The 13,808-nt window shown below is 36.9% G+C and overlaps 1 protein-coding gene across 1 annotated transcript in view; it reads left to right on the forward strand.

The window, feature by feature from the left end:
* The window catches only part of USH2A (usherin), an 825,608-nt gene that overhangs the window by 638,284 nt on the left and 173,516 nt on the right, over positions 1–13,808 (forward strand). Inside the window, exons 48-49 of the mRNA XM_030936493.1 lie at positions 319–487; positions 13,400–13,618. Coding sequence (XP_030792353.1) covers positions 319–487; positions 13,400–13,618 — 388 coding nt within the window. The remainder of the gene's footprint in view (positions 1–318; positions 488–13,399; positions 13,619–13,808) is intronic.

The raw sequence follows: 13,808 nt of genomic DNA on the forward strand, positions 1-13,808 counted from the left end.
ATAAGAAGGAAATTGTTTATTTATAATTCTGAACATCTTTACCTCAGAAACACTGACATTCAAAAGACAATTCATATTTAGAGTACTGTAACAGAGCACAAAACATGGTTGAAGACTTCAAAAAAACTACATTCTATCAAATAACAGTTAAAAAATTTGAACGATCCTTGAAAATACATTTTTAAACCAATGAAATATCAGTAATATGGTCTCAGATCTTCTATGCCTTATAAGAAAATAATTATGTTACATGAGATAGAGTGACATAATACTGTTAACTAAACTGGTATTTTTTTAAAATTGATTTCAAACTTTCAGGTTTGTTGTAACGGAGTGCTCTATAACCCCAAGCCTGGACACCGCTGTTGTGAAGAAAAGTATATCCCATTTGTTCTGAATTCTACTGGAGTTTGTTGTGGTGGCCGAATACAGGAGGCACAACCAAACCATCGGTGCTGCTCTGGGTATTACGCTAGAATTCTACCAGGTGAGGATTTTTTCCAGGTGTACTCAAAAACTTTGGGAACCTGAAAACATAAACAAGTTGTTCATGTCAGTGAACTATTTCAAACACCTCCCCCTCAACAAAGATTGAACCACAAGCACATAGCCAATAACCTGCTCTAAATATTATTTATCCCTTCTGCCTTGTTAAAATATAAGCAAGGCTAAATATTAGAAAACAAGAGAACAGAAGGAATTTACAATACCTACTACATAAAGAAATAAATCTGGAGATCTGGTTAACTCCTTTTATCTTGTGTTTTTTTTTTTTAAATTAACATGACTATATATTTTCACTATTAAATCTGTGAATTGCTGACTGTTCCACTCCATGAAGCTGTTCTCCACTTCCTCCATTTCTAATCTGAACTACACATGCATTGTTCCTGGAGAGATTGTAACTGCAAATTTTATTTGTCTAAGAATTCTAGACCACTGGCAGTATTCTCTTGTCATTATAAGTCAGGCAAGGGAAGGAAGAATGCTGCAAAGGGTGGCAAACTGGATTTTTTTCCTTCCTCCCTTTTTAGTATCAGCCAGCTTAGCTAACTATTTTGCTCCAAGTTTCAACTACATAAAGAAATGCCTAGTGAATATAATTGGGAATGATGCTAATAACAACTGGCATTTTTAAAGTACCAAGTCTCTCGCAGGCTCTGTGTTAAAGGCTTTACATAGGGATACGTTACGGAATCTTCACAACTCTAGGAAATTGGTATGTTCTCTGCAGTTTACAAGTAAGGAAACTATTTTAGAGAGGATCAATAACATATCCAGATTTGCAGAAGTGAATAGAAGTGAAAGAACTAAAATGTGAATATAGGTATGTCTTTTCTAAATCTATGCTCTTTTGAGTACTTTACTGACTCTTTAACCAAAAAGTATCAACATGTGTTGACAATTTTTTTAAAAGGACTATTTAAGACTTCTAAACTTCTTCATTACTACCACTGTCGATTACAATTTATCCTGCAAAAGTAATTGAGAATACAAAAGTAATTGAGAATACAAATTTTTTCCTACTACTTAAGTTTGATACCGATATCTTCTTTAAAGAGCAAGAAATGGATATAGGAGAAAGACAAGAAAGCTACGTTTATTGGAGGCTGTAGGAAATCTGAATGCTTTTAGATATCTAGTTTAGGGTGAAATTTATGCCCAATATCTGGTTCATGTACCTTATGTTCAGTATAACTATATCCATCCAAGGCCATGTGAAATGAGACACTGTCTAACCCAGTGTCTTTTTTGCAAAATACTGGAACGAATATAGAAGGTGTGTCATCACCCGATGGGTTCATCTTGCCCATTGCATAGATAGAGCCAATTTACCAAAACAGTGGTACTACAATAGAGAAAAAGCTTAATAAATACAGCGCCAACTAAGCAGGATAGGAGCTTTTACTCAAAACACTCTCCCAAAAAATTCAAAACCTAGGGTTTGTCTGGGCACAGTGGCTTACTTACACCTGTAATTCCAGCACTTCAGGAGGCTGAGGCAGGTGATCACCTGAAGTCGGGAGATCAAGATCGGCCTGGCCAACATGGCAAAACCCCATCTCTTGTAAAAAAAAAAAAAAAAAAAAATACAAAAAATTAGCTGGGCCTGGTGGCAGGTGCCTGTAATCCCAGCTACTCTGGAGGCTGAGGCAGGAGAATCACTTGAATCTGGGAGGCAGAGGTTGCATTGTGCCAATGCACTCCAGCCTGGGCAACAGAGTAAGACTATGTCTAAAAAAAAAAAAAAAAAAAAAAGAAACCCTAGAGTTCTTTAGTTTTTGGGTTTTTTTGCTTTTTGTTTGTTTTGAGGTGGAGTTTCACTCTTGTTGCCCAGGCCGGAGTGCAATTGCGTCCGGAATTGGTGGGTTCTTGGTCTCACTGACTTCAAGAATGAAACCGCGGACCCTCGCGGTGTTACAGCTAGGTGACTCATCTGGAGTTTTTCCTTCCTCCCATGCGGAGTTGTTTGTTCCTCCCGTGCGGAGTTGTTTGTTCCTCCCGTCCGGAGTTGTCCATTCCTCTGGGTGGTGGGTTCGTGATCTCGCTGACCTGAGGAGTGAAGCTGCAGACCTTGGCGGTGAGTGTTACAGCTCATAAAGGCGGTGCGGACCAAAAGAGTGAGCAGCAGCAAGATTTATTGCGAAGACTGAAAGAACAAAGCTTCCACAGTGTGGAAAAGGCCTGGGTGCTAAGCCCCTCACTGCCCGGGGCTGGCAGTGCCAGCCGCCTCTCATAGTGCCGCCCACCGAGCCCGCGCCTGCCGGGAACTCACGCTGGCCGGTGAGCACAGTGCGCAGCCCGGGTTCCCGCCCGCACCTCTCCCTCCACACCTCCCCGCAAGCAGAGGGAGCCAGCTTAGGCCTCGGCCAGCGCAGAATGGGGCTCCCACAGTGCAGTGGCGGGCCGAAGGGCTCCTCAAGGCCTCCAGAGTGGACGCCGAGGCCGAGGAGGCGCCGAGAATGAGGGCTGCTACCACGTTGTCACCTCTCACAATGACTTGACCGCCGGCTCTCTGCAACCTCTGCCTCCCAGGTTCAAGCGACTCTCCTGCCTCAGCCTCCCGAGTAGCTGGGATTATAGGCATGTGCCACCACACCTAACTTTGTATTTTTAATGGAGACGGGCATTCTCCATGTTGGTCAGGGTGGTTTCGAACTCCTAACTTCAGATGATCCGCCTGCCTTGGCCTCCTAAAGTGCTGGGATTACAGGCGTGAGCCACCACGCCTGGCCCAACCTAGGGTTTTTTTTTTAGGATAGTGCAGTAGGCATAGGGCTAGGGAATGGGGGATGTTTATTGGTAGGGGATAAAATTATAGGGAGTCAGAGCTGTTTCCTCACCCTTAGTCAGTTCCTAGATGGGGACTACAGGATCAGATGAGCCAGTTTACTGGTCTGGGTGATGCTAGCTGGTCCGTCAGAATAAAGAGTAAAAAGTACCTTGAATACTAATCTTAGGTTTTACAATAGTGACGTTATCTATAGAAGCAGTTGGGAAGGTTAGGAATCGTGTGGCCTCTGGTGGCATGAACACCTGAGCCATAGTTTCTTGTGGCTAATTTGTTAATTTTACAAAGGTGCTCTGCCCCCCAAGCAAGGAGCAAGTTTGTTTCAGGAAAGGACTGTCATCATTGTTTCGAAGTTTAACGGTAAACTAAACACCTCCCATAGTTATCCTGGCCTATGCCGAGGAATGGACAAGTGTAGCTTGGAGACTAGAAGCAAGATGGAATTGGTTAGGTCAAATTTTTTTCACTGTCATAATTTTCCAGTGTCAGAATTTTCTTACTGTCATAGTTTTTGCAAAGGTGGTTTCAGGTGTCCTGATTAAATACTGCTCAAGTTTACTCAAGGCAGAGAACCTTCACTTATTATTTTTCCTTACAATTCATAGAAAAAAAACCATACATTTTTTATAGCAGTGCTGTTATTTCTCGATCAAAAATATTTCAAACTTGAATAAGTTATAGTAAACCAGATTTTCCAAGTTAGAAAAAGTAAAAATATGTATGGAAATAAGAGTTTTGTAGAAAACTGTTAAACTTCTTCATACTACAGCTCACAATGTCAACAATAGATCAAATACTGTTAAATGCTTTACTTTCTCAAAATAAGTTGCATTTGGGGAGTTTTCATGTATGGTTCATATCTGCCCTTGCTTACAAATAATTGCTATGAAATTATAATTACAGTGATGAGATGCACATTTTGTGTTGTTCAATTCCTACCATTCTTCACACCAGTAGACCAAGTTGATCATGGAACTAAATAATAGTGTTTTCATTTCCACATCACATTAAAGTTTTTGATGTTATGATTTGCAACCAACTATTCAAAGTCTGCAAAATATCCTCTGTCCCTTAAAGCTAATGAAAAATACGTATTTATATCTATCACTGCTACTAACTCAGGACACTTGCCTGTGACTTTCTCAATGCTAACACAAGTAGTCAGATTTTGAACTGACAGCACAATCTACTTTTGTTAGGTTTCAAAATAAAATTTAACATTTTTCTCAAAAATGAAATAACTCATGGAAGCTCAGAAGTTGTCATTGATATTATATAAGCCTTTTAATAATTAATTTTTAGACCAAGGGTTTTAAAAATATTTATTGTCTGTATCTATAAATACATGTTTCCGAACACCTAAAGCATTTTAATATTTACCAAACCATTGAGCATGCCCCAAATTTTGATTCTTTTTTAAGTAGTTCATTTTTCATAGTATTACAATGCCTACCCTGGTGAAGAGAAAAGGAAAAAAGCAATCTCATGAAATAATCAAAGAGTGTTTTGCTCCAATCATTAATCTCACTGTACCTAAATGAAGAGATTATTTTGTGACCTCTGCCCTCAGCTCCGTGGTCTTTGTTAACTAGTTTAACACTGGTTACATTGAGGGGAAAAAAGCACAATGGTCCCAAATCCTGTTGCATGTAAATGTGATTTAAATCTGGTCACTAGTCTGCCAGTTCAAGACCAAGATGGGTATAGGCATTTTGATATTTATAGATTAGTCTGAAATATTGATAAATATGTACTTTATTTTTTTTCTCACGGCTTTCTTCCATAACACCCCATAACAAAGAGCAGAAGAGAAAAGAATGCTCATTTCTCTCCTTTTTTTATAAACATGCTAATGACCTCAAGTAAATGTTAATGTGGGTCATTCTTTGATAAGAATAACAATTAACTGTTACACTGCATAGTAGTTTTTAGAGAGAAAACATTTTCCAGTCTGTCCTGAAATAGATTCATTTTGAGAGGTTAATGAGAAGGTGACTGATCCTTGTATCTTATGTCTAATAGCCCTTTTTTGAAGAAAAGAAATTAGTTTTATTTCTCATTGATATAATCCACATCTTTTTTTTTTTTTTTTTTTTTTTTTGAAGTCTTTTCTTCTGTCAGTAACTGAATAAGAGTCTGAGGGATTCAGAAAAATATGACTAAAATATCTAAACCAGTTAACATTTGTTATGCTCAAAAGAGGCTTTTAAAAAAAGTGTTGGCTTTCCCCATGTAGATGTGTACACTATGTTTCCTCTAAGATCACCATTGTCCTAAGTGGTGTTTAATTACCTGATGTTGCCCTGTACCATGGGATACATTATCTTAAAGTTTACCAAAGAGGGACATTATGTTCTCTGAATGTGAAGACAAAAAATATGGCAACTGCATTTCAGACCAAGCAGAGTTATTTTACCCAGAGGAACATAACAAATACAGTAATTTTACTGTTTCCAATAAGCTCATTGCTCCTTCATTGGTCTCTGGTAGCATCATCATGGAAACTTTTACTAAATTCCCTTTTACTTAGAGATACCATATTATAGGATCCTTTCAAAGATAATTGACTAAGCCAAGTGTCTCCTGAATTCTAGAAATTCGTATTTTGAGAAAATCCTGAGTATGTCTTGATCCCCTCCTGGATATTTACCCTAGAGAAAAGCAAATTTATGTTCACACAAAACCTGCACATGAATGTTTACCGCAGCTGTAATCATTACTGCCAAAACCTGGAAACAATTCAAATGTCCCTAAGTGAGTGAATGGGCAAACTGTGGAACAAAGGAATACTATGTAGCAATAAAAAAGAACAAAGTGTTGATAAGTGCCAAGAAGATATCATGCCCAGTGAAATAAACCAGTCTCAAAAAGCTACGAACTGTGAGACTGCATTTACATGACATACTATACAAGACAAACCATAGTTTAGGAGATAAAAGTCGACAGTTGCCAAGGGTAATGGATGAGAAGGGAATGTGACTATACAGGGATAGCATGAGGGTGTTCTGGGGGGTGATGAAACTCCTTTGTATCCTGGAGGTGTCTCTTCATTGAAATTCATGGAAGTGTGCACCCAAAAAGAGTAATGGTCCTGAAGAATATTTTTTAAATAAAATATTTTTAAAAGACTTTGCTTTAGAATTCTATTTCCATTTTACACACGGGAAAAATGGGACATAGAAACATGGCCAAGACACACAGCTAATCAAAATAGGAATTTTCGTGATTAAATTTTAGGGTGAGCTCTTAGAGATGGTGTGTTTTATAATAATGTGATGACTGTGTATGAGTGACTTAATATATTTTTCTCATATATTGGTAGAACAGAAAGATAGCAAATATATTTCCATTAAAATTACAACGAACATCCCTATTTTTAAAAGAAAGAAAGCAAAAGTGTCTTAGTCAGTAATGACTATTTCAAGTAATATTTCATGATCACATTCTTATGAAAGATTAAGTTTTGTGTAGTGTTTCAGTGGTTTGATGCTGAGTAATTAGTGGATAAGATATTGGTTCTGGAGTCAAGCTTCCTGGCTCCACATCCCATTTCTTTCACCTCTTAGTTGTTTGACCTTCATTAAGTAACTTTAGGAATATTAGCAGGATATTAATGTTTCTGATGTCCATTGGGCTGCTGAGTTATAATACCCAAAGCTAGCCCAATCTTTTATATCCAAATAGAAAAAACATGTTTAGTAATTGGGGAGCACATGAGTAAAGGGGACTAACAGGCCTCCTTTAAATGGCAAAGTTTCTAATGAATCATTTCAGAGCAAGGACTCAGGGGTGTCCACTTTCATCAGATCATATAAAGGGATAGCCAGTTCTCAAAAGCTAAGATTCAAACATCTAATGACCTTTGAGATCCTATGAAACCAAGGATCCTTGTTGATTCTATGAGGCCAAGCAATTCTCTAAGTTGACTTTTAGCAACTAGCCAGGGAAAGTCATGAAGAGCTTCCAAACTTTGAGGAGAAAAGGACTTTCCATTTTGCAAACTGTCACAGCCTAGAATTTAAGTCCTAGTAAAAGCACTTTGTGCTGACAAAATTGACACTTAGAGACTTTATGTCGATTGTATGCTACCACTGTTGACAAATAGAGGGAATCAGTTTTTCAAGACTATCTGGAGAGCATGACAGATGATCATTCACATATTGTACAACAGTTGAATCTTATAGAGGAAATTAAATATCACTCAGTTTGTTTCCTGTTGCTGCTATAACTCATTACCAGAAGCTTTTTGGCTTAAAACCACACAAACTTACCTTATACATCTCAATATCAGAAGTTTGAAATGGGTTTCATTGAGCTAAAACCAAGAAGTTAACAAGAGCTGCATTCCCTTCTGGAGGTGAGAACCCATTTTCTTGCCTTTTCCACCTTGCAGAGGCTGCTCACATTCTTTGGCTTGTGGACCCCTTCCATTTTCCAGGCCAACAATGACCAGTTGAACATTTCTCACATCATATTATTAAAATTAATCACATCTGTTGTCTTCTTTCCTCTTTGCCATGTAACATAACATAGTCACAGGCTCCAGGGATGAGGATGTGGATGTCTTTGGGAGGCCATGTTGTGCTTACCATAGTAAGGTAATGGTTAAGCAATTGTGAGAATTAAGAAGCCGTTGTTGTGAACTCTTGGGGAGTAACTGTCACAAATGAAACAAAAAAGATACTGTGAGCAGGAGGGCAAGAATATATGAAAAAAGTTCTAAGTATAGATCTGCTATAAATTAAGCAGCTGCCTCAGGGAGTTGCAGTAGGATGGTATTAGGATTGGGAACTACAGGGAAATGGGGGAGTGCAATCTTGTTAATGACACTTAAATCTTGTACAAAGTGATGACACTTAAATCTTGTCCAAAGTGGTACACAAGTCTTTTATCATTTTGATAGAGTGAACAGTGAACTACAAGCACTGGTACAGGGGATAATGAGGTATTATGCCAACTGAGGTAACTTTCTGGAGGTATGTAGATACAATGGACCAAGTTATTAAATATTGTTCTTTTTAGTAGATTTTGGGCCAGTTTCGAGAAATGCATAGCCAGGTTGATAGACATCTTTAAGGGGTTAGCATCCTGTATGAATCCCACATCTGAGCAGTTTTTGCCCCAGAGGATCTTGGAGACACATTCAAAGTCAGAGATGTTGATCACAAAGGCATCAGGTAATTAGCTGGTGGCACCACCAAATTATAGACCAGGCATTCTTCTCCTGGGAGCTACAGAAAGAGACTGTCAGGTTCACATTTAATGCTGGTATCTCATTTACAAAGTGGATCTCTTCTCAACAGATGAACTGAAGTGGAATTACTGAACAAAAAATGTGTTGATTCAAGAGAAAGAAAAATAAAGGCAGAATCTGAAAATTAATTGATATGTCTACCACTGAGACAGTTGATTATTCCTAGAAAGGGATAATGGAAAATTAAAAGGGTTTTTCATAGATAATATACCTACCCTCAGTATCAATCTTCTATTTTTACAATCACATAGAAATTTCTCTCTTTCTATGTCAAGGGCAGTTGTGGATAGATGAGAGCAGCTACTTTCACAGAGAGGTGCTGTTTTGTCAGTTTGTCCTTTTTTTTTTTTTTTTTGATTGTGTCTTTCTAAGATGCACTAATAAAGGCAGAGTAAGTGTTCTCCCAGTGTCCCTTACAATATTGAAGGTTGTTTTTGTGTAGACTAGACATAGAGGTGTCCTCATTCTTTGCTTTATCTAATTGCTTAATCCCAAAAGCTATTAATGTGGTCTAAATTTTATTCTTTTTTCTGAGCCAAAGTATCTTCTAAGTGTTTAGCAAGCTCTTGTAATTTAGAAGGAAGGGACAATCTACTGTCTTATCTTCAGTTTTATGGGAAGTTATGATACCTTGTTCACTCATCTTGAGACTAGAGTATTTCAGAAGGTGGTAGTAAAGTGATCTCTGAAGCCAGGCATGGATTTATTTTTCCCTTGTTTACAGGACCTTTTTATGGTGAAATATACACAACATAAAATTTATCATTTTAACCATTTTTAAGCACAGAGTTCAGTGGCATTGAGTACATTCACATTGTGGTACAATCATTACCACCATCCATCTCTAGAACTCTTTCATCTTCTCAAGCTGTTTCCATTAAGCACTAACTTTCCAATCCCCATTAGCTTCAACCTATGGAAACCACCATTTTGTTTTTAGTCTCTATGAATTTGACTACTGTAGGTACCTAATATAATTGCAATCATACAATATTTGTCTTTTTGTGTCTTGCTTATTTCACTTAGCACATTTTCAAGGGCCATTCATGTTGTCGTATGTCAGGATTTTATTCCTTTTTAAGGTCAAATAATGTCTCATTGGATATATGTAACACTTTTGTATTCATTTATTCATCAGTGGACATTTGGGTTATTTCTGCCTAGTGACTATTACGGTTAAAGCTGCCGTAAACATTCATGTATAAATGTACAAATTTCTGTTCAATCTCCTGTTTTCAATTCTTTTGAGTTTATACCCAGAAGTGGAATTGCTGGATCATATGGTAATTCTATGTTTACTTTTCTTTTTAAGAACTGCCATACTGTTTTGTGGAACATTCTAACATTTTATATTCCCAACAACAATGCACAAGTGTGTCAATTTCTCCATATTCTTGCTGATGCTTGTTATTTTATGTTTTTTATAACTACCCTAATGAGTATCAAGTGGCATCTCATTGTGGTTTTGATTTGCATTCCCCTACTTATTACTAATATTGAGCATATTTTCATGTGTTTATTGGCTATCTGTGTATCTTCTTTGAAAAAAGGTCTATTAAAGTTATTTGCCCATTTAAAAAATACGGTCTTTGTTTTATGTTTTTGAGTTATAGAAGTTCTTTAAACATTCTGTATACTACTTCCTTATCAGATATATGATTTTAATATATTTTCTCATGAGTTGCCTTCTCACTGGTTGATAGTATTCTTCGATGCCACAAAGTTATTAATATTAATTATGATTAATCCAATTCATCTTTTTTCGTTATTGCTTCTGCTTTCAGTGTCATAGCCAAGAAATCATTGACAGAGCCAATGTCATGAAATTTCCCCTTTACTTTCTTCTAAGAATTTTAAGTTTTAGCTTTTACATCTAGATCTTTGATCCATTTTGAGTTAGTTTTGGTATATGATATAAAGTAAGGGTTCAGTATCATTCTTTGGCATGTGGGTATTCAACTTTTCCAACCTTAAAAAAAAAAAAAAGGTCCTTTCCCCATTAAATGGTCTTGGCACCTTTGCTGAAAATCATTTGCCCATATTTGCAAGGGTTCATTTTTAGGATCTCTGTTCTATCACATTGGTCTACATGTCTGCCTTTGTGCCAGTAACACACTTTTGATTACTGTAACTTTGTAGTAAGTTTTGAAATCAGAAAGTGTGAGATCTCCAACTTTGTTCTTTTTCAATGTTGTTTTGACTATTTGGAGTTTTTTGAGATTCCATGTGAATTTTATAATGGCTTCTTCTGTTTCTGCAAAAAGCATTGGGATTTTGATAAAGATCGAATTGATTCCGTAGATCACTCGAGCAGTATTGGCACCTTAACAATATTAAGGCTTCCAATCTATAAACATGGGATGCTCTTCCATTTGGTTGTCTTCTTTAATTTCTTTAAACAACATTTTGTGGTATTTCAGTCTTTCACTTTCTTGGTAAGCTCATTCTTAAGTATTTCATTTTTTTTGATGTTAGTGTAAATGAAATTATCTTATTACTTTTATTTTCAGATTATTCATTCTTAGTGTATAGAAACATGCCTGCTTTTTCTATGCTGACTTTGTATCCTGATACTGTGCTGAATTTGTTTATTAGTTGTAACAGATTTTTTTTTTTTTTTTTTAGAATCTTTAGAGTTTTCTCTATATGATATCATGTTCTCTGAGAACACACAGTTTTGCTTCTTCCCTTTCAATTTGGAAGCCTTTTATTTTTTTCTCTTGCCTAATTGCTCTAGCTGTAATATCCAATATTATGTAGAATACAAGTGACAAAGGGTAGCATCCTTTTCTTGTTTCTGATTTTAGAGGAAAAGTTTTCAGTCTTTCACTGTTAAGTATGACATTAGGTATAGGTTTTTCTCATATACTCTTGATTATGTTGAGGTAGTTTTCACCTATTCCTATTTTCTTGATTGGATTTATAATGAAAGAGGTTGAATTTTGTCAAATATTTGTTCTTCATCAACTGAGATAATCATGTGTTTCTTTTTTTTCCTTTTTTCTATTGATATAATGTGTTACATTGATTAAGTTTTCATATATTGATCCATGCTGGTATTCCAGGAATATATCCCACTTGGTCATGTTGCAGAATCATTTTAATGTGCTTTTGAATTCAGTTTTCTAGTATTCTGTTGAAGATTTTTGCATCAATATTCATAAGAGCTGTTGATTTTAACTTTTTTCTTGTCGTTTCTTTGGTAAGTTGTATGTTTCTAGTAATTTGTTCATTTCATCCAGTGAGATGGATTTTTGACCAATAAATTTGGGCAGAAAAGATCTCAAGGATAGCTGCTAAGAGTTATTGTCCCATTTTTTATACTCCTTATATATCTATGTATAGTTCAATATAGTCCCATATTTTTATATCATTTTGGTAAATAGTACATCTTGCTTTTACTCAACAAATTTTAGGATATCCAGTGCTCACCCAAAGGTGAACTAATTGAGAAGAGGAAGTCCAGGACTACAAATCCCTAAGGCAGTCCTAAATTCTTCAGTGGATTTGTGCCATTTCTTAAGAAAGCTTGACAAGTCATTAATTGGATTATAGAAATCTTACCTGGACCATGGTTGAAGGCCATAAGACCCACCAGATTGATCATCATACTCACATATCTTATATAATGAAGAGATGTTGTCCAGGGGAAAAGATATGTTCAAGAAAGAATGGTAGAGAAAAGGGAAGAAGGTCTGTTGAAGGTCTAGGAAGAAGAGGAGGAACAGGACAAGAGAGAGAAGGAAGTCGGGGTTCGGAGGGCCACGAGGGAAGGGAAAATGAAGTTTGGATTTTAGACCCACCAAGTTTTTATTAGTTCTTTTGAAAGTATCCTTAAGGGAAGCCATTTACAAAATTTTCTGTCTTTTAGAGTTGTCTTTATACCAAACAAATAAACAAGCTAACTCTTGGTATTTAGAATATTTGAGTCCTTTGATCTTAAGGTACCAGGCAAAAGATTATCTAAGTCTGTTTTTTTGTTTGTTTGTTTTTGTTTTTTAGATATGCCCAGGCTGGAGTGCAGTGAAGCAATCCTAGCTCACTGCAAACTCTGCCTCCTGCCTCCTGGGTTCAAGCAGTTCTCATGCCTCAGCCTCCTGAGTAGCTGGGACTACAGGCATGCACCACCAAGCCTGGCTAATTTTTTTTATTTTTAGTAGAGATGGGGTTTCACCATGTTAGCCAGGCTGGTCTCTAACTCCTGGCTTCAAGTTATCCACCCGCCTTGGCCTCCCAAAGTGCTGGGATTATAGGCGTAAAGCACCGCATCTGTTGGATTATCTTATTCTTATATCAGGTTTCCCAGATCGTCATGTGAAGAGAAATGTAGCAAAATTCAGTGTGTGACATAATCCAAAGAAGTACTAGTACACTGACTTAAATACAGTATTTTTTACCTCCTCTCATGTAATTAACCTTCCCAATGGGAGTATTTTTGTTTGGTTGTACAAATATAGTTTGGTTTAGGAAATTATAATCATAAGCAATATAAATGTATCAATAGTTGGTTTTTGAATCCACTCTACTTTCCAAGAGAAAATTACTCAAAACAAAAAAGTATTCCTAGATGTTTTTCTATAATGCCACATAATCTATGTCACCAGACCTGATGGTGAGGAAATAGACAACATAGACTTATTTGTAAGTTGCCCTGTGTGTATCTGATCTGACACACGTTTATACACAAAACTTTGGAGTCATTTGGAAATTTTGCAGCTCCAATATGATAATATTCTCTCTAGTAATTCTGTCAATCAGTTGGGATCTGCAAGATGATTGTGATAAAAGTTAATTGTGAGTCATAGCATATTTTTTTAACTGATGTAATGATTATTATTGTCCTAAATTGACAGGTGAAGTATGCTGTCCAGATGAACAGCACAATCGGGTTTCTGTTGGCATTGGTGATTCCTGCTGTGGCAGAATGCCGTACTCCACCTCAGGAAACCAGATTTGCTGTGCTGGGAGGCTTCATGATGGCCATGGCCAGCAGTGCTGTGGCAGACAGATTGTGAGCAACGATTTGGAGTGTTGCGGTGGAGAAGAAGGAGTGGTATACAATCGCCTTCCAGGTAGGGGGCCCAGATCTACCTTTCAGTAGATGGAGGATCGGAGAAGCAGGGAGAGTGAGAAATTTGCCCTAGAAATAAAACAAATAAGTAATTAAACCTCACATGGTTATATCCAATGCAATCATTTGGAACATACTGTTTAACACATAACAATGTAATCTCCCAATTTTTACATGTATCTCATGTATTT

Source organism: Rhinopithecus roxellana, chromosome 8 (genome assembly GCF_007565055.1).
Source record: "Rhinopithecus roxellana isolate Shanxi Qingling chromosome 8, ASM756505v1, whole genome shotgun sequence".
NCBI classification, from domain to species: Eukaryota; Metazoa; Chordata; class Mammalia; order Primates; family Cercopithecidae; genus Rhinopithecus; species Rhinopithecus roxellana.